The sequence below is a fragment of the Zophobas morio genome, unplaced genomic scaffold (assembly GCF_036711695.1).
Source record: "Zophobas morio isolate AGI-343-1 ecotype UQ-CSIRO unplaced genomic scaffold, CSIRO_AGI_Zmor_V1 ptg000005l, whole genome shotgun sequence".
Classification (NCBI taxonomy): Eukaryota; Metazoa; Arthropoda; class Insecta; order Coleoptera; family Tenebrionidae; genus Zophobas; species Zophobas morio.
The window spans coordinates 13,352,933-13,380,788 of record NW_026972110.1 but is presented as its reverse complement, the minus strand read 5'-3'; the positions used below and the strand labels follow the sequence as shown (position 1 = coordinate 13,380,788).

At 33.5% G+C, this 27,856-nt stretch overlaps 2 protein-coding genes across 2 annotated transcripts; one reads left to right on the top strand and one right to left on the bottom strand.

Moving 5' to 3' along the window:
* The first annotated feature begins 47 nt into the window (after nt 1-47).
* Mah (mahogany) lies at nt 48-6,136 on the top strand. The gene is made up of 6 exons (XM_064047255.1): nt 48-345; nt 417-650; nt 4,929-5,061; nt 5,119-5,372; nt 5,425-5,631; nt 5,682-6,136. The coding sequence occupies exons 1-6, from the start codon at nt 201-203 to the stop codon at nt 6,131-6,133; spliced, it is 1,425 nt and encodes a 474-aa protein (XP_063903325.1). The 5' UTR covers nt 48-200; the 3' UTR covers nt 6,134-6,136.
* Mfas (midline fasciclin) lies at nt 6,137-27,856 on the bottom strand. The gene is made up of 9 exons (XM_064047254.1): nt 27,702-27,856; nt 20,908-21,303; nt 12,373-12,567; nt 12,052-12,316; nt 11,881-12,002; nt 11,484-11,830; nt 7,034-7,560; nt 6,638-6,983; nt 6,137-6,585 (listed from the first exon to the last, which is right to left on the bottom strand). The coding sequence occupies exons 1-9, from the start codon at nt 27,761-27,763 to the stop codon at nt 6,341-6,343; spliced, it is 2,505 nt and encodes an 834-aa protein (XP_063903324.1). The 5' UTR covers nt 27,764-27,856; the 3' UTR covers nt 6,137-6,340.

Genomic DNA, 27,856 nt, shown 5'->3' with positions numbered 1-27,856 from the left:
AACCCTTCCCTGTTAGCAACAAGATCTATTACCACGTATTATGTTGTGCAAAAAGATCAATATGTCTTGATGTATCTGTAGTAGATATGTGTTAGAAATCTGACACCTTTTCAGTGAAGTCGTTTACGAAACCTTTCTATCAGAACGTTTCCGCAGCAAAGACACACGATATTGTACAGTGCTCAGACGTGAGTGGTAAAATGGATTTGTGTGAAAACAACTTATTGTTAGATCAATCAAAAACTAAACAAAGTAAATTATCCGTTTTATTTGCTGTAATTTGTATTGTGGATGTATTTGGAGTGTTTCCTGTAATAGCGTTGCCAAAAGCCATCATAGACTGTGGTAAGTATCAAAAAAAAATATATATAATATTTAGATATTCTGTTTTAAGATGTGGAATTTTTATTTTTAAGGTATATATGGTGCCCTTGTAATAACCGTAGTTTGTTCAGTTCAAATATACACAGCCATTTTGTTGGGCAGATGTTGGATAATGGCTGAAAAAATTGATATATCTGTAAAAAAGAAAAATAGATATCCATATTCAGCTTTGGCTGAAATCACGTGGGGTCCGGCATTTTCGAATTTTGTTTCGTTTTTGGTCAACTTGACGATATTTTGTGGTGGAATCCCCAATTTAATTGTTGGTAAGACTTTTTTCTCAGTGTTTATAAAAATGAAGCAGTAAATATATCAAATATAGTACTTTTTATGTTGTATGTTCTAAAATCCAAGAAATAAGCTGTGAAATAATTGACAAGATAAACACAAATTTTCAATTATGAAACTTGTTTTGTGCAGATTTTTACTTGTTATTTATTTCATTAACACGTCGAAATCATTGTAATAATTTACGAAGACAATTTTTACAATTCTGGGATTCATTGATCATGGAATTAACACGAAAGTCATTTAAACTTCCCGCAAAATTTGAAACCTGAACAAAATTTTCAAAACCCGCAAAACGTTCAAAATTTGACCTATGATCGTTGAAAAAATGCCCTCAAAATATGGAGGGCAAATTGTTTATTCCCCCATTATTAAGAGGGAAAAACTGAAATAAACAGACTTATTTCGGGGCTCCAAAAGCTGTCTCCAGCTTCCCAATCAGATGATACAAATCAAATCAAATATCTGAATAACACAAATTTAAACACACACAGAAAAAAGAAAAATCGTCATTAAAGTAACTGGATGGACAGTGTAGCGACAACGGCGCGAAGGGCATCTTCTCGTGAAGGCCATAAGATACGCTGTGGGTTGTAAACACTCCTATTCAAAATACGCTCTCAGTTTGAATGTGTGGTGCCGTCATTCAGCCTTCGACACGCCATTCCATGCGCTTATTTCGGTTGAAGTTAAAATCTATAAAAATATATTAAGTATAAATACAAGAAAAGAAGCAAAATTAAATCATACCACTCTCGATTAAGAATTTCAAACAAGAATTCACTTGAGGTTAATTTAGTTTAAATCAAAATAATAAATCGATAATAAATGTTCAAATTCAAATGGAGAACATTAGTTTAGTTTATTGCCAAAAACAGTTTACACCATACAGGCAATCTTAGAAATTTGAAAAACACAACATCTAACAAACGTCCAACTGAAAATAACTAAAAATACACATTCTTATTACTTAACCTACCTACCTTAATACATAAGCTCCCGTTTAAACCTATTTAATGAAATATTAAAGATGTCGATGGTAGATGGTAAAGAATTTAAAGCCCGTGCCACTCTAGTAAAAGGACTGTGAATTCCGTAGTTGGTCCTGTGTGAGTCGATTTCGAATAGTATAGGATCCCGGATAAGATGATTAGGTACCCTTATTCGAAACGAACTTAATATTTCAGGAGAATGAATTGAATTATTAAATATTTTGTAGCCGAAGACAACGATGGCATTTTTCCGTCGTGACTCCAATGATTTTAGACCCACTAACTCGAGCCGTTCTTCATAGGTGTACAAATTTTTGTTTATGTTGAGTTTAAAAAGCAAAAAATTGACAAACTTCCTTTGCACTCTCTCTAGCCGTATATTTGAACACGAATAATAAGGATCCCACACAAGACTGCAATATTCGAGTGACGATCTCACAAATGCACAGTACAACTTAATTACGACCGGTATATTTTTAAAATCTTTGCATTGACGTTTAACAAATCCACACATTCTCATAGCTTTATTGAGAATTCTTTCTATGTGGTACTCGAACGTATAAGACTTGTCAAACACTACACCAAGATCCTTTACCGTTTCAACTCTCAATATCTCGTTATCACATTAAACTCATAAGAAAAATAGCACAATAATGCGCAAGACAACATAAGTGTAAAATACCCCTGTCATTTCGAGTCCACAGGGATATTAATTTTTAAAGTCCTTTCTCTCAAAATGGATCAACGGTTAAGAATAGTACCACAAATGAACTATTATAAAATATCGAATGGGAAATTATGAAGTGAAATGAAATGGGAGGACACAATTTGATTGATGATGTGCTAACCCAAACATCCAGCCTTAAAATGACATGTGAAAAAAAAATTGAAAACACCAAAACAATTAAAAAATTTGGCCTTGGCTGCGATCGTCTAACAAAATGGAACCCTACATTGTGTTTCCTTTTTTTTGTGGCGGAATGCGTTCAGATGCAAGTGGTGAACCCCCAGGGGTTGGAAAAGTACCTAAATAAAACACAAAATATATGGAGGACACAAAATCATTTATTCCTCGACTGACAAAAAAAAAGAAAAAAAGCTACAATAAAACTATATCAATTTCATTCTAGAACACAGCAAAATTACCCATAGGGGGTGTTGTAGCACGAGCGGAGTTTGGGAGTCCTGGTTGTGGCTGTTCTCCCCCCACGACGGTGATTCCACTCTATCGGCAAGCATATGCCACCCACTCTATTACCAAGAAACGTGCCGCGCGGAAACAGGCTCTTACGGTCGCAAACCCGTGGTTGGAAATCCCGGCTATTGGGCCAAGCCGCGAGCGTCACATCATCCCGACCGTTCCCCTGACTTATATTCCATATGCGTCTTTTGTGCAGATGGCGCGACCGCCAGCTCGACAAGGAACCGCGCACTCCGCTTGCTTCCGCCACGTGTTTGTGTGTTATTTACCTCAATTCCATTTAAATGTTCAGTTTCTATAACTCTAATATTCAGCTATAATTGAACAAGTCTTAAAGTTTCAAAAAGAATAATACACAACATTTAAATTCGCCATACACTCTCGTGAAATTTTGAACAGCAAAGAATTCTTATCTGAGATTAAAATTGGTCATCAGACAATTTATATGATAGAAGCATTAATCAACAAAATATTTACGTGGTCAAAAAAAACTAGCAAAGATTTATAAAACAAAAAGGATCTGGTGTGAAGTAAAACTTGTGCAGACAAAAAATTACGTGAGGTGAAAAACTGTAAAGCTAACAAAATTACATGAGGTTAATATTTTATGTACATGCGAGTTATTGGTTCATTTTTAAAAGTGAAGTTATTCAGCTGCATTGTGGGCCATCGTTTTACATGCTCCCAAACAAACACAAAAAAAATGCGTCGAAAAAAAAGCACTAAAAATATATCTCCCAGAAATGTGATCAATCCTGTGGCGCTGAAATAATGGTCTAAATCAAAGGAATAAAATGCACGTCCCACATGACCCACAATGTTATTAATTTGTTCAACGAGATTTTACAGTTCAAACATGTGCTCGATTTGAAAATACTCTTTCAATATGGCTGCTGTCAGAACAAAGAATTTACCTGATGTTACGTTATGCCACACGTTATCAATCGTTCAAACAATGAATTTCGTTATGTTAAATGATGCCCTGATCAAAGTGACTGATTACTTAAAACCATTAGCTTTGAGAGTTTATATCGTACACTGTCCCCAGCTTATCCCAAACAATATTATGATAAATAAACACAAAATGGATCCGACGTTGCGAGGAAACCATCTCGGTGATGTAATTTTCCAGGTTGCGAGAAAATATTTCTCGGTGATATAGCTTTCCACGTTGCGAGAAAAATGTATCGGTGATGTGCTGATGGTATGATGATAATAACTGCCTAAGGGGAGAAATTTTTAATCCCCCGTGCCTCAGTCGACGATATTATGAATTCTACCCCACTTTCACGGTCCTTTTCCCAGAGTGGGACAACGTTAGGTTAATTTAACTGCCGTTAATGAAGTATTAGCAATCTTGTGTGAGGACTGAGGAATTAAGAAGTGTTATAATGTAATACTTAAGTATAGACATCCAGAAAGCTTATTTATAATTTGATTAATTATAATTTGATAAACAAAGGATGAGTCCTGACTAAGTGAATCTCATGAAATCTCCTAGCAAGTGAGTAACAATCTCTGACAGTTAAACTTGTGTTAGAACCAGTTAACGATTACCTTAAAATCCTAACATGAACTGTGAATTTACAAACAATAAAACAAATTTTCACCATGTGTTAGCGTCGGGCGAAAATTCGCATATTTCCGCTTGGAATTACCGCAAGAATTAGATACACGTGTTGGGGGAACTGTGGCGTCGTCGTCGTTCCCTTTTATTAACTACCAAAACAACTAAACTTAAACTAACAACAACTAACTCACCACGTGGCCGATAGGGGGCCTACGATTTTATTCTTTTCAAATGCGATTTCGCGGCGTTGTTTTTTTCTCAGCGCGAAATTTAAACTCGGGATACCACACTTTTTTTGTTGTTAATGTTTCATATATTATTAGTTACTGGCTTTGGAACTTATGGGTCACAATTTTATATTCTGATTTATTAAATATTTGCACAGATTTAATTTTTAGTGGTTCTAATGGAAATTCGTGCAATTTTGTATTGTTAATTTAAAATTTGTGAACGTGGTGCGTATCAAAATATTACGATTAAAAATGCATTTCAGCGTCACAAAACCTACAACTGCTAGGATTAAGACTGACTAGCAACAACATTGATATATCATTTTGTTACTGGATAATTGCATTAGGAACGATTTTGTGTCCAGTTTTGTGGTTGGGAAGTCCAAAAGATATGAAGTAATTATATATCAAACTTAAAGCCAAATTTACGTACTCGAAACTTTTTAATTGTAGATTACTCTGTTCCATTTCCGTCTCCATAGTAATACTAGTTTTTCTGCTCGTTTTTGGCTGCTTAACATTCAGTTCGACAGAAGACACCCCTCAGACCAACAACACAGAAACTGAACTTCCTCTCTGGGAACTAATTTTTATATCGTACGGGATTATTTCCTTCCAGTATGATATCCACCCCAGCGTCTTAACAATCCAGGTTGACATGCAGGAAAAATCAAAACTGAATATAGCTGTCCTAAGTGCATTTGCAAGTAACATATCACTTAAAACCTTAAATCCTATAATTTTCCAATTTGTCTACAGCCTCTTTAGGAATGTTTTCAATCGTCACCACAATCGCAGCAATCAAATTTGGCACATCGACAGAGGCGAGCCTTCTAGAAACACTTCCGACTACCGTTGCTCTACATTCAGCTGCATTTTTTGTGGCTCTTCAACTGTGCCTATCTCTGGCGGTTAGCAACAGCGCTCTCTTCCAACACGTGGAAGATTGTATGAGCATACCTCGAGGCAAGGTAAAACTGTGAAAAATGTTTGGTCGACTAACATATAATTTGCAGTTTTTAATCACCGCCGGTGTATTTTAAGAACAACATTGACCTTTCTTGCTGTATTGATCGCAGAATCCGTACCACGATTTGATCTAGTCATGTCTCTGATTGGAGGCACACTAACCGGACCATTGATTTTTATTCTGCCACCATTATTCTACTTGAAGATGTTGCTGTTAGAAAGTAGACACATGAAGCAATTAACGGCGGAAAGGTTTACGGTTGCTGTGTATACGGCTGAGGAAGAAAGTAGTGAACTGTCAATGTATTATGTTAATTTAGTGGAAAAACAGAGTCGTTTGGGAAGGAAAATTAATGCAATCTTCTGCGTAGTCGTAATAGTTTTTAGTGTTTTTTGCACTTTAGTCACAACTTACATCAATGTGAAAAATGCTGTCACTTTCATCAATTTCACCCAGCCATGTATTTTTAACGTGTCGTCGAGTTTAATAAATTTGTAGTGATTTTTCGAAGTAATTTTATTTATAAATGTCAGCTACTACATGATTATTGTTATAAATTACTATAAATAAGTAAAATAGAGTCACATAGTGCGTTTGTAAAAATATTGATAGCAAAAGTACATTCTTCAGTCGTACCTAACTTAAAATATCACTCTGCAATATAATCTAGACCTACACATTATTAATTTTACACATTAAAACGAATTAAATATCAAACAAAAAAAATCCCCCAAAGCTCGGAGAAGTGGGTCTTTGAGGGAATAATACTTTGTTAACAGTGTGAACAACACCATTAGTAGCTAAATTATCACAGCTTGTCACTACAGCCCTACCGATACGAATCTGATGACTTCCGGTCCTTCCTACTTGATGGTGTTGTCGCGAAAGAGTTGGTACCAATGTGCTGAAGCCCCAAGATTGTGGTCCTACACCCGAACAGCAAAGTACCTCTGCAAAAAAAAAGAATAGAACAATGTACACTATTTCACAGCGATTATTTACCCGTCAAGATGTGATTCTTCAAGACAGCATTAGCTTTTTCCTTATCTTCCTTCAATGTCTTCAAATCAGCTTCATCAATCGCAGCAAAAGTCTCATCAGTTGGTGCCAAGAACGTGACCGATCGGTTATTCAATTGCAGGATTTTCTCGACTTCAGTATCTTTGATAATGCTACTTAAAGTAGTGTACTTAGGATCGTCCCGAATCAGGTCAAGAATGTTCTGACTTGGAGGTAAAAGAACCTTGTCGACTTCATGGATCACCGACCCGCAAGCTTTTTCATCGAACCCAGTGATTCTAGCACAGTTGATCGTTGCTCTGTTTATAACATTGGTAAACAATGGAAGCTAAAAAACACAATATACACCACATTTTTTAGTATTAAAACAATGCTTACGGTAGAATAGAGGTTGAGTCTCAACTCCTTATCGTGATCGTTTGTTTTCAGAACCGCATTGTTGTTCATATCGCACGACTGCAATTGCCCCGGCAGAGTGTGATACAAGATCAAATCTCTTAGCTTCTCTCTGTCGCCTTTGATCTCGTCTAATAGTTTTGCAACCTTGGGATCCTCGAAAGCTTCATTCGATGGAGCGAACACTGTTGCGTTGTTGAGATTGTCGATGTCTTCGGTGAATCCCGCTTGCTCGATGAGGTCGTTGAATTTGGTCAAATTCTCGTTTTTGAGGGCAGCGTTGATGTGGAGAGCCGAATCCGGTATGAGGATAGTGTCGATTAGGTGTATGACGCCGTTGGTGGCGATTACGTCGGCTTCTGTGATTTTCGCTTTTTCTTCGAGGATGAGTTGGTCGTCTGAGGTGCGTTCCAGGTTGAGGATTTCGCCTTCGATATTGTGGGTGGTGACGTTGCCGTTAATGGCGGCGGAACATACGGTATGGGCAGTTACGTGGTGTTTGAGGATACCTTCAAAGAGACAAATGGAGTTTAGGGAAAATATTTTTTATCAAAGTGGTTAATAGCAAAAAGGGAAGACAACATTTAAGAGAGTCATCGAGGCAATAAGTATGACTGGTATATGGATATGCGGCAAAGTTCCACTGACCAAAAATGAGAAAATAGTTCCTACGGTAAAATTTAAAATTTGGTGTAAATCTACTATTGTCTTAGAGAGAGTTATAAAAAACACGATCAATGGCAGCCATAGATTTTTGAAAGTTTGTGTTTGATCGTTGCATTTTCAACTCAAACTTTCAAATTCAAGATAATCTGACAAGAAAAAAATCTATCAAAGACAAATCTTCAAAAGTTCACATCTGTCTTTGATCGTGCTTTTTATTGTTCTCTTGGTATAATATGACATTTATTTATTGGAATGAAACTTTCTGCGACTTAGATGTGTTTCCATTGGTTATATTTTGGGCGACACAGATTTAACCTTATTTAGTCAACAGTTTTTCACATTACAAGTAAGATATGAGTGTGAAATTTCTCACAATGAGGCGCCAGTCGAGCTGTGAAATCACACCAGTGTGATAATAATGAGTTAATTCTCGCGTAATGCAAAAAATTTTATCTAAGAATTCAGAATGTGTTTTTCAGTTTAAATCATGAAAAGGATATTTAATTAAGTAGAAGTGTAAAAAAACTAGTGCAGCAATCTAACTTATCCTACTTTTTTTGTAAGTGAGGTGAATTTATTTACGATATACATGTTACGTAACAACAACCTTGTTACAAAATTGAATTTAATAGTCTAAACTGTGAGAGCCAAAGTAAAGTAAATGTGAACGATGTGCAAGCATGGAAAGGCAGATTTAAAAAAAACATTAGAAAAAAAATTGTCCTCGTTACCAAATTTCGACTTTATTAGTATTTTTTATACAGAAGAAGTAGTAAAAAACATAATCAAAGACAGCCATGAATTTTTTGAAAGTTTGTCCTTGATTTTTGTATGTATTTCAACTCAGAATTTCAAATTGACGATAATCTAATGATGAGATGAAAATTCTATCAAAAATATAAAGAGTTAGATAAATTTTAGTTAACATTACCTTGCTTATGATAAACTTTGCGTTTGCAAGAGTTCAGAGCTATCGGATTCATAAACAACAAGTGCAGAAATATCTTATTACATTAAATTTTAATAAAAATTAACTATTATAGCTTTTATAGTTTCCCCAGCTCTAATTCCATACCGTTACCATTATGATGACTGGCAGTAGTAATCTATTGTTAAGAAAGTTAACGTTTACACATCATAAAACCGAATTAGAACTGGGGAAATTATATCACCTATACGATATTCCTAACATGCATATAAAATTTGACAAGAATCGGTCTGGTAGTTTCGAAGATTATCTGTCTAATAAAAATCGACACAGACAGACCGAAACGGAAGCCTATTTTTTCGTACCCTGGGAGTCATGAAACGTCGACAAAATATAAAAGTAGCCAGTCGCTCGAGAGACTCAATTACAATACTTCCTTAGCTTACGCTTGAGAAGTAAAAACGACTTTTTTCACACATAGGTTCACAGTTCTATATCTCGTTAAATATGAATAAAATAAACAGCATTTACCATTAAAATTTTAAGATGAGGTCATCAAATTGTTGGTGGGAATTATTAGACAAATTTTAGTTAACGTTTTATCATCTACACGATATTCCTACCATATATCTAAAATATGACAAAAAGCATCTGTTAGTTTTGGAGATTAATTGTTTAAAAAAATTGAAACCCACGGTAGACGACAAACCCACACAGACGAAAGTAGGGAACCCACTTTTTCGTATTATAGAAGTCATGAAACGTCAAGAAAAATGAAATTAGCGATTGACGGGATGAACCCTTTTACAATTCTTCCTTAGCTTGGGAAGTAAAAATAAAATTGTCGTCACAACTTTAAAGGAACAGCCAAGAAATTGCTAGCTGGAAAAATTTTATTCTTGAATTATAAATTGAATTTGTTCCACGTTTTAATTTTTTCCTTATAACATAGTTATATTTCAGTATGAAATCGTAACTACAGTGAATGGCAAGATTATGGTAGCGTTGTTTTTTTTATGTTTTACTGTTCTGAATTTTTTAAATTAATTCAATGCGGTGTGATTGAAAATAAAAGGAATTAGAGTTGACTATATGACCAATTGTATGGATGGTACATACTTTTGCACAACTGCGTAACATACTGTACCGTCAGACGACCGCGTCAATCAGCATTTCTTCGAAAATTTGAAACAATGTCAACATCCAGTGAAACAAATATTTAGTGAAGGTTATGGTGACAATGACTAGTCAAATTGAGGACAGAGTTACCACCCAAATCCCAACGGCTAACGCCAGCTCTGATTCATGTTATTTTCGATGGCAGAATATTTTGTAATTATCTAATAACAATAATAATAATTATATTTTATTTCCAACATATTACCACCAAAATCCATGAACCATATTCCAATTAACTGCTTTTTTACGCCTCAACATTTGGTAACACTTAAAAAGTGAAGTATTAAAATTTGTTTGGTTGGTGTAACTACACGTCCGTAATGTAGAAATGTCACAGTTTCTTCAGCTGAAGTTAATGAGGTTATAAAAACGTCAACCTCTTGTCATTAACAAAATTCTGATGTTTTTATAACTTCATTGACCGTAACTGATGTCGAATAAAATTATGCCAAAGAAGAAATTTTCGTCTACACGATTTTTCAACTGATAGCATATATAAAGACGTAAAAAATGAGGTGGACGGTAATTATTGCTTCATATGGTATTAGCAATGGAAAAATTTGTAGCAGGATCGTTCTAGTGTGTCTGACGAATAACGGTTCAGACTTTGAATAAAATGATCATTTTCGGAAATTAGAGTTTGTATATTTTTTAATTGGCATTGCAAACAAAAATCTGTACAAATTGTTACATGTTCTTAAAGAAAAAAAAAAAACGATGTGTGTACGTGAGCAAATTTAAAAATGTGTTTCGACTACAACACAAGAAACTGGTGAAATTTTTCCTGGAATAAGGCTCATTTTAAAAATATGTATTCTGAAAACACAAAAAATTGTTGTCAAAATTTTTGTCGGCGTATTTCGCCAACCACGTTGGCATTATGTAGACAAAACTAAAATGTAATTAATTCTTGTAATTGTCCCTCTACGCCACTGGTGAACCCCTATTATGTCACTGGTGAAGTAGAAGGATCTTTAGCTAAGGTAACTATAAAGAAGAGTTAATTGGAATTTTCCCTCAGTTTATTACTTTTGTCTAGATAATGCTAACGTGATTGGAGAAATTTTGATAAAAATTTTTGTATTTCGTTTATTGACGTGCTCCGAATGGTCAAGAAGATTCCTACGTTACAAAGCAAGGTCAAAATTTTGTCCTCACTTTCAACTGAAAAACAAGTAACGTTTTGACATGTAGAACAGTCAAATGCCTGCAAAAAATGCCTTTGAAATATTTATCACTAAAAATACAAAAGATTGTTTCTATGAATTAAACCGTAGAAAATGTTCTTGATTAAATTAAATTTTGACATCAGTAGTTGCAAAATGACAAATTTATGGTAGTGTTGACGATATTTGTGGTGAACTAACACGCCACGGAATCTTCCACTTAAAACTCATTGCTGAGAGATGCTATATAAAAAGCGCATTAAAGAAGAATTGGAACGTAAATACGATCGACAATGTCTTTGTTTTTCAAAATTTTTGCACGTCAAAAATTAATCTAATTCAATGCGATTACACCTCAATTTTTTTACAATTGTGGTCTCAGCTTTCTTCCTCTTTGACCTAAAAACACCAAACTTGTCTTCTCATAAAACATCATTTTTGCCACACATTTCCTACTTAATTTAGAAAAGAACTTTTACTCGTAAGTACTTACTGACAGCACAAGAATCTCCCCTCAGCAACTTCTGCTTAACCGCCGGTGTCAACTTATCGAAGGCCTCATCAGTCGGCGCGAAAATAGTGTAGTGTCCATTATCCCTCAAATTCTTGAACGAATCCGTGCTCTCCAAAACCTGTCTCAAATTAGACAACTTTTTGTGTTCCTTGATAATGTCTTGAATGCTTTGCGTGGCAGGAACAGCAACTCCTTCAATCAAGTGTGCAATTCCGTTACTGGCCAAGTTGTTAGGCTTAGTAATTCGTGCGCAGTTCACCGTGACCATCTTTTCGTAGTTCTGTGTCGGATACGTGTTGATCCTAATAGAGCTGTTTTTGTTTTCGCTGAAAGCAAATAGTTGCAGCAAAATGCGATGCCATCCCAGATCATTTACCTGTAGATAATGTCTTCGTTCGCGTAATCCGTTAGGTCAATAAAACCGGCAACTGCGTGACTGAGTACCAGGTCGTTGTTAGAAAGAGCGTTCTTCGCATCGCCTCTCAAATCGACATTATTCTGCAACACGCAAACTGATTTCCTCGTTCCGCAATCGCCGATTACATACCAATTCCAGCATCTTCTCGTTGAATTCGTTCAGAGCCGTGTCGGTCGGCACGAACACCGTGTAGTTGCCATCCTTGAAGGTGTCCTCCAAGCCGGTGGTCTGGATCAGGCTCCTGAAGACTTTGGCGTCCAGGTCGTTGATGGTGTCCAAGAGTGGCTTCAATTCCAGTTGTTTCTCACAACCTGAGGTTCCTTTGGTACGCAGGAACCCATAACAGCACTTGTAACGAACCGTGAAGGTTTTTACGACGCCGTGGTTGTTAATTCTGAGCCGCAGAGACACTTAGAAGGTGTGCTTAATTACTCTGACGAAATTACTTACTTGGTGACACATTCGTACTTGTTTGCGGATTGACGGCAATTGGAAAGGCTGATGGCCGTCGAGAAGAAGTTAGGGACTTTCTCGGTTTGGGTCTCCGTTTCGTTTTTCTTGGATTCTAGAGGGTCTTCTACTGTGACATCGTCTTCGTCGTCGTCGTCATCGGCGGATTCTTCTCTCTCGATACACACGTTGGGACTGAAATTTTAAATAGACCATGACCGATCAATTATCTGCGTCACTGAGCCGTGAAATCTTTAATTATGGTCATTTTCCTGTCTTGTGTTATAGACAATTCTGCCACAAATCAACCGACGAATAACGCAAGATCAAATTCGAACTAATTAAAACTGAAGAAAAAACGTCAAGCAAGGAAAAAAGATAATTACGGAAAGAACAACATTGGGCAAAAGGTTAAGTGGACGAGGAAAGCATTTCTACATTTAAAAAAACATGAGAATGAGAATGTGGTGAAAAAATCGAACAGTGTATAAACACAAGCAGAAAAGAAGCAAAAAGTGAGATAAGTAAAGTAAAGAGGAAACGACCCATAAATACAAATTTAAAAATGAAAGAAAAGGTGATAAATATTGACTGAAGGAAGAACAAATGCAGCTGACACACCACATCATTCTGTCAGTGACAAAAATTAAATAAGTGATTTTAAAGGTTAATATTGATTAACGTCAAACTGACAATACCATCTTAAGCTTGACAGCCAACTCTAATTCATTTTATTTCCGTTCGCACAGTATATATTTCGAAAAGATTAAAGAGAAGAGAATAAAGAAGAATTGTATCGAAATAGAGACAGTTTGAACTGAAGAGTGCAAAGTACAGTTGGTGCTCCAGTCCCAAACGACAAATGGTTCCTCAAAAAATTTACAACCATCTGAAGGTTCTATTCATTCAAAATTGAAAGATTAAGACAATTTTATAATAAACCTAGCTGTGTTGATGGAATAAATGTTCGAAGACATTTATGGTACTTTGTACCTCCTGGAAGTCAACGGTTTCAGTATCCTCTGTGGCGTTATAAATTAGAAAATGATTAGTGATAGGATAGACGTCACTGACAATAAAAAATGGATTTGAGGTCACCTCTTCAGTTCCAATCTTTCATATCGTTTTTGCGACAGTGGAACTTTCTAGAGTGTTCTAAAATATCACGCGGATGAGCTAACTGTAATGATAAACACAAACAATAACTTTGTAGCGGATGACTCATTTAAAATTAACTCGATCAAAATAAATTGGGTTCTAGAAGAGAATGAGCCATTATACAATCAATCCCTGCAAAGGACGTACTAATAGTACGATTTAATTTCCTGTCAGTAATTAACCGACTTGTACGAACCACGGGCAAAATATTCGCAACAAAGGAACACTATTTAAGAAAAAATTAACAAAGCAAAAACTTTTACATGACTTTAAGCCACCGTGAAGACACGTCATCTCGTAACTGACTCTCTATCGTGACATAACACTCCGTAAGTGGATAAATCATTCACCTTTCCGCAATAAAACAGGATTTAAGGAAGGAAACATCTGGAATAAACAAATCTGTATCTGCGTACCCGTGAAATCGGCGTCCTTGTCACAATAGAGTAAAAGTTTTTAAAAATAATAACCAATCAAGGATAAAATAATCGAGTTAAGTTGAGACAAATTAATTGGCTTTGAGGTGATTTTTTTCGCTCTCCATTCACGACAATTAGCGATTCTTCCACGAAAATGTAGCAGTGACGCACTGTTTACAAAATTAACAGCATCGTGGACAATTTCACACCTTCCACGTACGCTAATTTTTTATGCAATTAAGACAATCACTCGGTTCACTGAACTCTCTTGAGCCTAATTAACTTAATCCACATATAAAAACGACACAAGACCTACTTTTTACTTTATTATATTTTGATGAGCAAGCAAATAGTTCATGGCGCCATTTTTCTATTTCGCCGGTCGAAAGTTCGCATAGAAAGTTAGAAACGCGGTGACTTTGTGCATATGCCATTTAATTATAATTACATACTCAAAATAGAAATGCCGGAATCAAAATACATAGTGCGATTCTGCGGCGCTTTCAAATCTCACTTGCCGTGAAAACACCGTTTTAAAATCATACCGTTGAAAAAGAAAGATATTAATCTGAACAATGCAATGGAAAGAAACTGAAACAACAGAAAGCAATTAGCGAAGTGCGGAAAATTGACGTGCGTAATGGACACAGAAATATTACAGCACTTGCAAGGATACGGTTCAAGTTTACAAATCAATTAACCCACAAAGTGTCTCATTTGCGTATTTACTGCTAGGTTGTTACGTGGCTCGACATGAACGTTTAATTACACAGAAACATTTATTTAACATACATTTAACATTCAGACGGTAGTGCTGTTCTGCAAATTTAATAAACCGCTACTGGTCTAATGGAAACGGTTCGAGTTGAGTGTATTAACACAGATAGATATAAGATATTAAAATTTCAAAACGGTTGGCTATTATAATAAAAAGTTTCGAAATCGTGATGCTTTGTAAAAATAATTCGCTTAAGAAACACTCGAACCGAACAAACCTTTCACCAGAAAATAAGTCGTTCTAGTCGTGGACAGAACATAATTAAATGACCCGTTTCCAGGATAATTTCTTTCAATATACGAAAAAAAAAAACAAATTGGAAACAAATTGGTTAATTACAAGTGACCAATAAATAAATTATCTAAACTATTAACTGAGGTATTATTAAGCGACTTTACAATTTTTCAATATATATTTTATTAGAGATTCTTGTAGATCTTGCTTTTCTGAATTCATTAATGTATCACCCACACTTCGCCACTGCTTTTGAGTGGAACGCATTATGTAAGTAAAATTTTAAACTGACGTCATTTCAGTGTGGGTGGGGATGATCAGACAGACAAATTTTGGTTATCGTTTTACACTATATTCCTAACACACCACATATACAATTTGACAATAATCGAAGACTATCAGTCGAATAAAAATTAAAACAGCCGACAGACGACAGGCGGCAGACAGACAGACGGACGGACGGAAACGGGGCCTATTTTTATTCTAGAGGTCATGAAAACTCGAGAAGCCAATCTTTGGATTACAATACTTCCTTAGCTTACGCTCGAGAAGTAAAAATATGACCGAACTTCACCTTCCCAATATGTCTTGTATCCGGTTGATAAGCGTCATAATTTTGACAACATTAATTTTCAAACTGTTTTTAAGTTAAAGTTCAGTAATAAAACGTTTGACCTCTCCGACTATTTTTCTTCATTTCAGTTACTTATTTTTTAACGAATATGCTTCATTTAATAACGGTTGTCCATAGATTTGTGTAAGTCATTTCAATGGCTGTTAAGTAAGAACAGTTAACCTTTAGGTCAGTTAAAGGCACTAAACCATCGTATCAAAAGAAAAATTAAAATAAAATCCTTTCTGCTTCTGATATTTCATATTTGAAGATATAACCTCTATAGTTAAAGTTTTTTTTAATCGATTCTGGGAAAGTTGTTTGAATTTTCGTAAAAAAGGAGGCGAAAATAACTTCAACAAATCGAAATCTATAAGAAAATGTTTTTGGAAGTACCCTCAAAAACTTCAACAAATCGAAATCTACAAAAAAATTGATTTTGGTAATTTTCGAAAAGTTGCCTATAAATCCTCATTGTTGTTTACGGACAAGGTGCAGCCGAGTCCGGAATAGCAGATGAGTCCGTAAAATTTTTTTTAGATGCGTGTTACGAACAACATTTTTTAGTTAAAGCTCCGAAAAACAACAACGAGTAGACCGCAAAATCTGTATTTTAGTAGTAGTCCGAACATACTGTGCTTTAGGTACTAGTCCGAAAAATAACTATTTTTTGGATTGAGTCCGAACAAAACTCATTTTACGGACTTAAATGAGCCTGCAAAATAGGTGTTTTTGGAAGCGTATACTAAAAACTATACTTCAGTGAATTGATTCGAAAGACATTGTGCTTTTAGCCCAGGACCAAGATTTTAGAAAAATTCGGTTCGAAAATATATTTTTTTAAATATCTTGTAAATTGTCTTTTTTTTATTTTATCGCTTCTGGAAAAATTGTTGGAATTTTCGAAGAAATGAAACCGAAAATAACTTCAACCAATCAAAATCTGCAACAAAATGTTTTTTGGCAATTTTCGAAAGGTGCTGGAAAAACAGTAAAAAAATTCATGCAGCGGAGTATTGAAAATTTTGGGTTTTTGAAAAGTTGTCCAAAAGTCATTAAAAAAATTATGGAAAATATATCTCGACGAGCTGATTTGAGAAATATGTATAACGTATTTATGATCTCGAATATTTTGAAAAATTCAGTTTGAAAATGAAATTTGATGATAACCACTATGAAAATGTTGGATTTTTTGAAGAAATGAATCCAAAAATAAATTTTTAAAGGGTGCTCGACGACAACAGTAAAAACTTCATACAAGTTGAAAAATTGAAAGTAGCTTAAAAATCCTCAAAAAATTCTGGAAGATATATTTCAACTAGCTGATTCGAGGAACAACGTATTGATGGTCCCAAAGCAAGATTTTCGAAAAATTCGGCTTAATAAAAATTATTTTTTTTAATATCTCGAAAACTGTCATTTTTTTATCGATTCTGAAAAAATAATCGGAATTTTTGAAGAAATGAAGATCAAAATAGCTTCAACAATTCGAAATCTAAAAGAAAAATAAATGTCTTTTTTCTTCTGGAATTTTGGAAAAGTTGCCTATAGTTGCCTATTGTTGATTCGGAAAACACTGCGTGTTTTTGGTCTCAGATCAAGATTTTCGAATAATTGAGTTTGAAAAAATATTTTTTTTTAATATCTCCAAAGCTCGAAAAACGCTCAAAAACTTCATACGGACTTAAAAAATTGACATTTTTTAAAAGTTTAGTGAAAATCCTCAAAAAATTCTGGGAAAACATTTGACGAGCAGATTCGAAAAATTCAACGTGTACGAGTATATTAATGATCCTCGATCAAGATTTTTGAAAAGCTCGGTTTGAAAGTATATTCGTGAAATATCTTTATTGCTTCTGGAAAAATTGTTAGGATTTTCGAAGAAATGAAGCCGAAAATAACTTCAACAAATCAAAATCTGCAAGAAAATGTTTTTTGGCAATTTTCGAACGATGGGCTCGAAAGACCATAAAAAAATTCGGATGGCGGAGTATTGAAAAATTGAGGTTTTTGAACAGTTCTCTAAAAATTCTGAAAAAAAAAATATTGAAAATATGTTTCGACTAGCTGATTCGAGAAATAATTATATATTGATGATCACGGATTTTTTGAAAAATTTAGTTTAAAAATGAAATTTGATGATCATCATTCTGGAAATGTTTTTTTCAAAGAAATGAATCCAAAAACAACTTCAACAATTCGAAATATACAAGAAAATGTTATTGGGTAGTTTTTGAAGAATGCTCAAAGAAAACGGGTAAAAAAAACTTCATACAAATTGAAAAATTGAGATCTTTGAAAGTAGCTTAAAATCCTCAAAAAAGTCTGAAACATACATGTCAACTAGCTGATTCGAAAAACATAACGTATTAATGGTCCAAGAACAAAGTTTTCGAAAAATTCGGCTTAATAAAAATTAAATTGTTTAATTTCTCGTAAATTGTGGTTTTTTATTTTATCCTTTCTGACAAAATTGTTGAAATTTTTGAAGAAATTAAGATTAAAATAACTTAAACAATTTTAAAAGAAAATGTCATTTTTCTTTTGGAATTTTGGAAAAGTTGTCTACAAATCCTCAAAAAATTCTGGGAAAAACTATATTAACGAATTGATTCGAAAAAACTTGCGTGTTTTTGGTCCCAGATAAAGATTTTCGAAAAATTCAGTTTGAAAATAGACATTTTTAAATACCTCTAGAGCTCAAAAAAGGGTAAAACAATGAGATTTTTAAAAGCTGCCTAACAATTCTCAAAAAACTCTGGGAAATACATTTCGATAATTCGGAAACAACGTGTCGATGAACCCGGATAAAGATTTTAGAAAAAATCGGTTTGAAAATATTTTTTTGAAATACATATGTTGCAAATTGTCTTTTTTATTGTATCGCTTCTGGAAAAAATGTTGGAATTTTCGAAAAAATAAAACCGAAATTAACTTCAACAAATCAAAATCTGGAAGAAAATATTTTTGGCAATTTTCGAAAGTGCTCAAAAAACGGTAAAAAAATCATACGGGGGAGTATTGAAAAATTGTGGTTTTTGAAAAGTTGTCTAATAATCCTCAAAAAAATTGTGTAAACTATATTTCGACAAGCTGATTCCAGAAATATAATGTATTGATGATTTCGAGTATTTCGAAAAATTAAAAGTAGCTTAAAAATCCTTGAAAAATTCTGGAAGATACATGTCAACTAGCCAATTCGAGGAACAACGTATTGATGGTCCCAAAGCAAGATTTTCGAAAAATTCGGCTTAATAAAAGTGCAATTTTTTAATATCTCGAAAATTGTCTTTTTTTATTTTATCGATTCTGAAAAAATAGTTATAATTTTTTAAGAAATGAAGATCACAATAACTTAGACAATTCGAAATCTAAAAGAAAATGTCTTTTTTCTTTTGAAATTTTGGAAAAGTTGCCTATACATCCCGAAAAAATTCAGGGAAAAACTATATTTCAACGAGTTGATTCGAAAAACATTGCTTGTTTTTTGTCTCAAACCAAGATTTTGGAAAAATTCAAAAACGAAAATTTTTAAATATCCCTGGAGTTCGAAAAACGCTCAAAAACTACATACGGAATTAAAAAATTGAGATTTTTAAAAAATTTCGTAAAAATTCTTCAAAAAAATTCTCAGAAATACATTTGAGGAGCTGATTCGAAAAACCTAACATGTATATTAACGATCGATCAAAATTTTTTGAAAGATTCGGTTTGAAAATCTATTTTTTAAGAATCTTTATTGCTTCTGGAAAAATTGATCGAATTTTCGGAAAAAGGAAGCCGAAAATAACTTCAACAAACCAAAATTTGAAGAAAATGTTTTTTGGCAATTTCGAAAAGTTTTTTAAAAATCCTGAAAAAGTTATGGGAAATATATTTCGACGAACTAATTCGAAAAAGATAACGTGCAGTTAATCTCGGACCAATATTTTTTTAAAAATTCGGTTTGAAAATGAATTTTGATTATTATATTATCATCATTCTAGAAATATTGTTGGATTTAAAAAAATAACTTCAACAATCAGAAGTTTACAAGAAAATGTCTGTGGGTAGTTTTTGAAGGGTTTAAAAATCCTCAAAAATTTCTTACTTTATTTTGGAATGGAAAACCAAATCCAACTTCTGATTATAAATCAGATTTTGATTCAGAATTTAGTTTCTCGGATAGTGATAGATAAAGCGAAATTTACAACATAAAATAAACATCGAGGTAAATATACAAAGGTAAAATACAGCGTGATCGACAATTACTGTTTCAGTTGGTATCCACAAATTTTGCTTGAAATTGGCAGAACTGTCACTCAAAATTGTCATGGTTGACAATAACATTTAATTTAAAAATTTAACTCAAAATTCGCAATTTATTGGAAAGTTGAGAACTTATTACAGTTTTTTTCAATTCATAAATAACATGATGCAAATTTAGAATGCACATTTAAATAACGCAACATTGCGACTAACACAACTTAACACAGCACATTTTCTGCAAAGAAATGTAAATTCAAGTCATAAAACCGGTTGCATTATGATCATGATGCTTACTAATAAATTAAGTTGTCATAATTTGCAATTCTGATTTCAATAATGACAAGACAGATAAAAACGTGAAATGAACTACGTGCTTCTAATATCAAGCTTTAAGAGAAAAATTAAAATTTCCACAGCAAAAATCATTGATTAAATGACAAAAAATTTTAGACAAATTATAGTGAACTATTATATACAATTTTTTTCTTACAAATAACTGTATGTTTTTTATACTACCTTTGTCATGGCGTCACGATCAATTAAGAACAGTTATTAGCAGCATATGGCATATTTGCACTAAATTAATTAAATAATTGATGATTCTAAGGTCAGTTAAGAAATCGTAACGGTTTGAATTCCAAGAATGCTAAAGAAACTTATTCTTGCATTTTTCTCTTCATCAATTAATAACAACTTCACCACCTGGTGCCGTGTGTATTACAATAGCACTGTTTTGAAATCTATTGGTATTTTTTATCACGAATACAAGGACAAATCAACGTCATTATAACAATCGATTACTCTCATCTAACCCCACACTTAACTATAATAGTGTAACCTACTAAGCACTATAGTAACAGATGTTAAATGATAAATTCGCCTACAATAAACTTTGACCTGACACAGATTTGTATTCGCATAATGGAATGCATCATCTTGCAAAAACGATAAGAGACTCATTGCAGTTAATTTCTACTATTTGTATAGGGTGAAATCGTCAAATCGAAATAACACCTTAATACCAACAACACATTAATTTCGTCCTAAAATTCTTTCAGCCCTAGATACATCTATATGACACTCACCCTTTCCACCATGGTTTCGCCTCAGACAGCGACCCGAAGAATCCTCCTAATCCCAGTAGCCCGCCGCCACCCCCAGGATACTGCCCGCCTCCAAAGGAGGAGAAACTAAATTCTGGCGGTGCCGGAAATCCTGACGGAAACGGACTTGGGCCGACGCCAGCCTCAACATCGACGACACCTCCGGGGATCACTGATGGATTGTAGGAAGGCTTCTGGGGCTTGGGCTGGAGTATCGGTTTCTCATCGGTTCCAGATTGAATGGGGTCTTCGTAATTCGGGCCCAAAGGTTCACGGTCTCTTTCAGTCACTTCTTCAATGTCACGTTCCTGTGGGAATAAGTTATGTCGACTATGCCAGTTCCATGATTCCGCAAAAGGGTCGGCGAAGTGGAATTCGCTGCAAGAAAGGGTGTTTATTAATACGGAGAAGTTGTTGACGACTTTGTAGGACCGAAATGGCCTTGATAATGGTGACGAGAGGTATTTAAATTTTGGCCTTATGAATCATGGGTTGTTGAATATGTATAAAATAGATCGTTATCTTGCGATATATTTAGATAGTAATATGATTCTGCGTGAATTTGGTTATGTTTGTGCAATTAAGGTAGGTAAGTAGTGTAACATTTTGTAATTTTGGAAGAATTTTTGAATTTAATTTCATGGTGAAGTATCCCAGTGTCATCAGTTAAGGAAAAATTATGGTATAACTGCTTCCGCAAGGTTATTGTCTACGTATATATGTATCTTTATAGGTTAATCAATTAGGAGTATATTACTAAATTTGATAGAAAGATAAAATAAAAGACCATAATTTCTTAAAATCAAGTTTTATTGTTTGAAACAAGGAAGATTTTTTCATGTTCCACCATTACCACGTTTACCTTGAAACTCGAGTTTCTCGAAGGTACAAAAGTCTACAGGAATATTATTTATGGCATTTATGCTAACTTTAACAGTTTACATAACAGATATGTAATGAAAACTGTCAATGTGGATGTTTCCACTTAACATCTGTTCAAATAGCATATGCAGCTGTAATGATTTTTTTCGTACTTCCTATATTTGCCAAGCGACATGAAGACCACACATTAACTATGAAACCTGGAAACGTATTTATCGTTAGGTTAACCACTGAAACTTAAATTCTAAGTTGTGCCGCTCAACTTCGTAATACCATTAACTATACGTGGAAGCTAATCTATAGCACCAATTTGACAGTTCGATTACAGTTCTTATTTCGACCAAGCGGCGAAAGGTTTACGCTCACTGTACTCATTATCTTAGGATATATTTGACACATAAAAAATGAAAAAAAGACCTTTTCCAACCCAAATTTTAACTTGATTTTATCTTTAATTTATGTTTTCCTGAGTGGTAAGGTAATATTTTGTGTAAGTTAAGAAGGTCATGTCACATTTTATAGAAAACAGGTTCCCATTTGAGATGCAGTTTCTTCTGTATCTGTTACATAAGTAAACGTGTTGTCAATAGATACTAAGCCAAAAATATGTGGGCAAGATTGATAAAGCACCCATTTAAAAAAAAAACGTACAGATGAAAGTCTCGATTCAACGTTAATTATATTACCTAAAAATTCGGAATGTACATTAATTTTTAATTCCGCACGCGCTACCTTATTCAACAGGCGCTTTCATTTCTTCTAGACTTTCTCCTTTGTTTCTTATATTCACTGTGATAGTAAATTACACATTAACAAAATAGTCATCTACTAACTCTATCATTTAGGAACTGAAAAGTGAAATATAGTTTGTTTTATAACCTGAATTTATGCATGCGATTATTTGGTTATAAATTATTTTGGTTATATGATACGTGTTCTCACTATACTATTTTATAAACAAAATGTCACTAGTCATATTTTCTGCTTCAAAATTCAAATGATGCCAATCCCATCTTTCAATTTTAACAAAGGTTAGCATAAAACCGTTGTCAAGTGTCAATGCAAACCTATTTAAATCGTATTTTAAAACAAAATAAATGTTTAAATTGACGTCATTAAATTTTTTAGGAGACCTTTTGAGACTAATACAAATTTTAATGGATGTAATAAATTGATTCAAACACTAGTTTTCTAATAAGCGATTTTCAACAAAGATTTCTATAATTTCGTGAAAATAATTCTAAAAACTCTAAAATTATTTACGCCTCTAAAACATAATCAATACGACACGCACTTTAATTATATTTTTCAAAAAAAATTATTTAGTCATTTTTTCTGAGAACATGATCCATTATGGTGAGGATTTTCCAATTTAACATTAATCCTCTTAATGTGGTTCCAGGATTTCAGAAAATTTAGATAACAGATGTAACGCAACACATTTTAATAATTCCATCTTGAAGCACCCAAAAACCTGCGCCCTGGTTTCATACATAAAGCCGCGTGTGAGTGGCAAACAATTCACCTGGAATCCGACTAGGGCGATCGTTATAGCTTAAACCCACTCAGGAAAGTCTAGTCACGAAAATCCTGCCATATTATTAAACACTTTAGCACTGAAATTTTTCACTTTCGTACTAATTTCAAGGCATTACTTATGTAGATCAACCTAGGTTTGAACATGTTAAATCTAATTTTCCAAAACTGAAAATAATTAGCTTGATGTAACTATTAAAGTAGATGTGTTCCAAACATCATTAAAATTGCATATTTTAAAATAGCAGTTGTCATGTTTTCTTTGAATTATAGTAGAATCCTATACATATTTATAGAATGTATAAAAAAGTATGTTTTAAATAATAATTGATACGGAATGCATAAAAATGATTTTCTTGAATTATAGTAGATTGTTATACATATGTAAATATTAATTGTTTTTCACGGAATTCTTAGAGTAGCTTTTAATATTCTTGTTAAACGGTGTTGTCAATTCCTCGATTATAAACACAAAACTCATAATACATAATTTGGTCCCTTCTTCCAGATAATTGCTTTCATCGGCGCAGTTTGGATACACCGTTCTAAAATAATCGTTACATTAGCATTAGTGGTGCCCTAATTTCAGCCATTTTTTAACCATTCTCATTAAAATATTCTGTAACCATTAAATAAGGGTTAGAGTTTTACCAAAATTCAAAGAAATCCGTATCAAAATATGTCAAAAAACAAAATTAGGCAACTTACTGTAGCTAGAAGTAATGAAGTCCTACTGTAGAATTAATTAATTCAACTGATAATATTTATGTGTTTATGAATATTTATGATATATCACCAGATAGAAGCAGATTATGTCATGCCCATATATCATATAACAGATCAGACGCTTAACCTTTAGGTCCATTGTCTATAAAAATCACTGCTTGTTGCCAAAAAATAGTTCCGTTAAAATTTTGACGAATAATAATTTACTCAAATAAACAAGCAATATTTTAAATTTAATATTAATTAACAATAAAATTCAATTAGGACTAAATCTTTCCAGAGAAAGTAGTGAGTGTAGTACCCATTAATGTGTCAAATTATATACCCACTGTTTTATTTTGAAACGTATACGTAACAAATAAGTAACCTCGCTAATGCGGATAAACATTTTAAACCAAACATCCAGTAAATTTTTAAACCCGCTTTAAGTCAATAAATTAAACATTTTATTGACATTACGAGTTTCACTATAGCAAAAAAATTAATTCAGCAACATGATTAAAGAGTTTAAAGTGAAAATGACTGATTTAGTACAAAATGAGATTATTTAACCTTAATTAGGATTCCTTGTGTATTAGAAATCGTGTATAACCTTTGCAAAAGCGTACTGGTTGAAATAAAACATTTTTTTAATTACATTATCACATTAACTGTAGCCACAATACAACAATGTCACGAAGTTGCGGCTTACCGAAACAGCAATAATTTCAAGAAACTTGATTGCAAAAACACCAGGAAAGACAATGTCGCCCAAGATAAGTTTAAAGAATAGCCGGTCTTATTAGCGTTTTGTTGTGTAATTGATTATAAATATTTATTGTATGTTAATACAATCTCCAATTGTGAGTCACTCTTAGTGAGGCCAGTAGGATCCCACCGGCTAATTTATACTTAGTTGTAATTCAAACAATAAATTGGTTTAATTATCCAACTTCGAAATTAAATGTTAAAATCCATCTCGTGTCTTCCGCGACCCAGAACATTTCTCACAACACAACAAATAATAAAAACAGGCCATCTGCCAAAAATCTTACATAACAAAAACAAAACAACCTTTCTAAATGCTTTCAAATCCGTGTCATACCTATTTACCTTTACCTGCTTATGCACATCCGGTGTTATTTTCGTTGCCGTGATTATATCATATCTAAGTGACCAATTGTCTACAAGACTTGAACATTAACTTTCCAACGCAAGGTGTTTGCCAACACGTTTTGGTGGATTGCGAATATATTGTTAGAATCGTAGGAAGGTATGTTTATTGTGTGCCATAAAACTAAGACACAAATATAGTCTGCAAATTCTCTAAACGAACTCCCAAGGTTGCTGTTACTGCACATTATGCCGTTTCCTTTTGCCGTTCACTTGGCAACTGCAGCCAAATTTTAGATACTGGGCTAAAAAACGATTCCGCATTATTAATGCAGAGCGATTATGCTAATTGCTTAATCATAGGATTTTCGAAAGGCAGGATTAGTTTTTTGCAAAGAAAGAACGACTGAATAATTTATTTAAATTGTGGGGCCAATTTTGTATAACTGTGATAAAAATTTGTCAGAAGGGTAATAAGGAAACAGGAAATGGGGCGAAATGGCTCTTCTTTGGATAGAAATTTATGACCCTGATGGACTTCTCATTTGTTTCTGGTGTTAACTAAAATAATTTTATATAAGATGGCTCTGAATTTTGCGCTTCTTTCTGCTAGTGGACTCGACTAATTCTATGTCTGTCAAATTTGTATGGTGGCGCTTAAGCTGTTTGAAAAAGGCAACAACTCCTCTCACTGTAATACCTAAATGTGTATTTTATCTCTGATCCTAATTTTTTACGTAATGAAATCACCACCATGTTACTAAATGTCAGCTGCATTTTTTGTTATAATTTAGATGCGTCTTTCACTTAAATGGCAATAAACAACTCTGATATCTTACATAAGAAAATGTTTTAACAACTGTTGCTTATTTAAAAAACATGAGTTATTTAGTTCACAGCGTTGTTTATGGAAAAAATTGGCGAAGGTTATTTCGACAGAACTTCCCTCGCAGTCGAACAAATACGGCTTCTTCGAAAAATTATACAATTTTTTTTAAGTAAATTATAATCAAATTGATTTTTTTCTTTCATAACGCACTGGGTTTGAAAGAACTCTGATTACTTGGCAACATTTTTAAACTACGTTAAATAAACAAATTTTCTTTAAGATTTTACCATATATAACAGTTTTAAGGAACACACAAAAATTCAAAGTAATCAATTCCGCAGATTTACACTGAGACATTATCTGCTGACACAATTACCAACACGATAAATTGGCAGACGAAAACGAGACACTGACATTTCCTACAAGATAAAAGCACCGAGAAACGTGGAATGTTTAAGTGACTCTACTACCCAGAGAGCAATAAAATACATAATCAAAGACACTTATGGGTTTTTGAAAGTTTGTCTTTGATCGTTGCATTTTCAACTAAAACTTTCAAATCTAAGTTAAGACAAAAATTTTGTCATTAGACTAATCTTGAAAAATCCATGGCTGGCTTTGATCGTGTTTTTATAGCTCTCTCGGTACAATACTTCCCTGATCTTACGCTCTGGCATTAAAAAGACACTGAGTCATTAAAAACAGGAAAATTTGTGTTCATTAACACATTAACATGTTGGTATCTAGAAACATATTTTAATTTTTAAGTGGTTTACATTTAAAACCTAAATAACGTATTGTTGTATACATGGCTTGACGACCTCAATAAGAATATTTCCGATTTGTTGCTGACACATATTTCAAAAGTTTTGTTTTTTTTTTTAAATAATTTTGAAATACATAGGTATATTAAAAAAAAATTAAATTATTAGTTTTCATGAAATGGTGTAATATTTTTGTGCTTTTTGCATTTGTTGCGTAAACTAATCGTGCGAAACAAGAAATTACTGCCCAAATTTGTCATGAATTTCTTCGTGTTTCACAAAATTTAGGTTGAGACGCATCAATCACGGTCAAAAAAAATACGGTTAACCAAAATTAGGTATATAATTAAAATTTTAGTACAAGATAACAAAAAGAGTAGTCACCAATAATAAGTCTCAAAAATTAATGAGTGTTTAAATACGACTATGACACAAAGAAGGTGTGTATTGAAATCAAAATCAAAATCAAAAACGACTTGTTTCAAGATTTTGTCCGAAAACTAATGACCTTGTTGTTTTAGTTTTTATACGCGCACTATATACAGGCTCATACCTCTACATCTAATTAAATTAGCATCAATATAATTTTGCAAATATTTTCATGATTCAAACAGCTTTTTTGCTAAAACTGTAGGCGAAAACATTGAATGTTGCCGTTACAGAACTTATTATCTATGGAAAAATATTTCAAACGTTCTGGTAAATTCTCGTATTTATGTGGTGTTAATGTTCTGCATGATTGCTATCATACAACGTTTGGGCCTCCAATTTTAAATTGGTTTAGCAGCTGCTATGCTTTGTAAATATTAGGTGCTAACAACTAGCTAATTCCATTTTAGCACATTCTGCCTAAAATCTACAGTAAACAATCCAGGGTTAGTGTCTATTTTTGTTGTACGTTCTTCAACCACATTATTTTTGCATGCATGCTCCAAAAAAAAACTTACTTGAACCTCTGGCAGGAAATGTATGTAACCAAGGCGCCCAAGATCAATGCTTTCCTCAGCATCGTGAAAGACCGTCTGAACTCACTCTTACTTCACTGGCTTCTGCTATGTTCACTTCGCGCTATTTACTAAACACTGAGTTTCTTCGCCATGGT

Coding starts and splice junctions, on each gene's coding strand:
- Mah (XM_064047255.1), top strand. CDS start 201: ATGGATTTGTGTGAAAACAACTTATTGTTAGATCAATCAAAAACTAAA. Junction 651..4,928: donor AATCCCCAATTTAATTGTTG/GTAAGACTTTTT, acceptor AATGCATTTCAG/CGTCACAAAACCTACAACTG. Junction 5,632..5,681: donor TTGTATGAGCATACCTCGAG/GCAAGGTAAAAC, acceptor TATAATTTGCAG/TTTTTAATCACCGCCGGTGT.
- Mfas (XM_064047254.1), bottom strand. CDS start 27,763: ATGCTGAGGAAAGCATTGATCTTGGGCGCCTTGGTTACATACATTTCC. Junction 12,568..20,907: donor GCGAAACCATGGTGGAAAGG/GTGAGTGTCATA, acceptor TTAAAATTTCAG/TCCCAACGTGTGTATCGAGA. Junction 6,586..6,637: donor GAAGAATCACATCTTGACGG/GTAAATAATCGC, acceptor TTTTTTTTGCAG/AGGTACTTTGCTGTTCGGGT.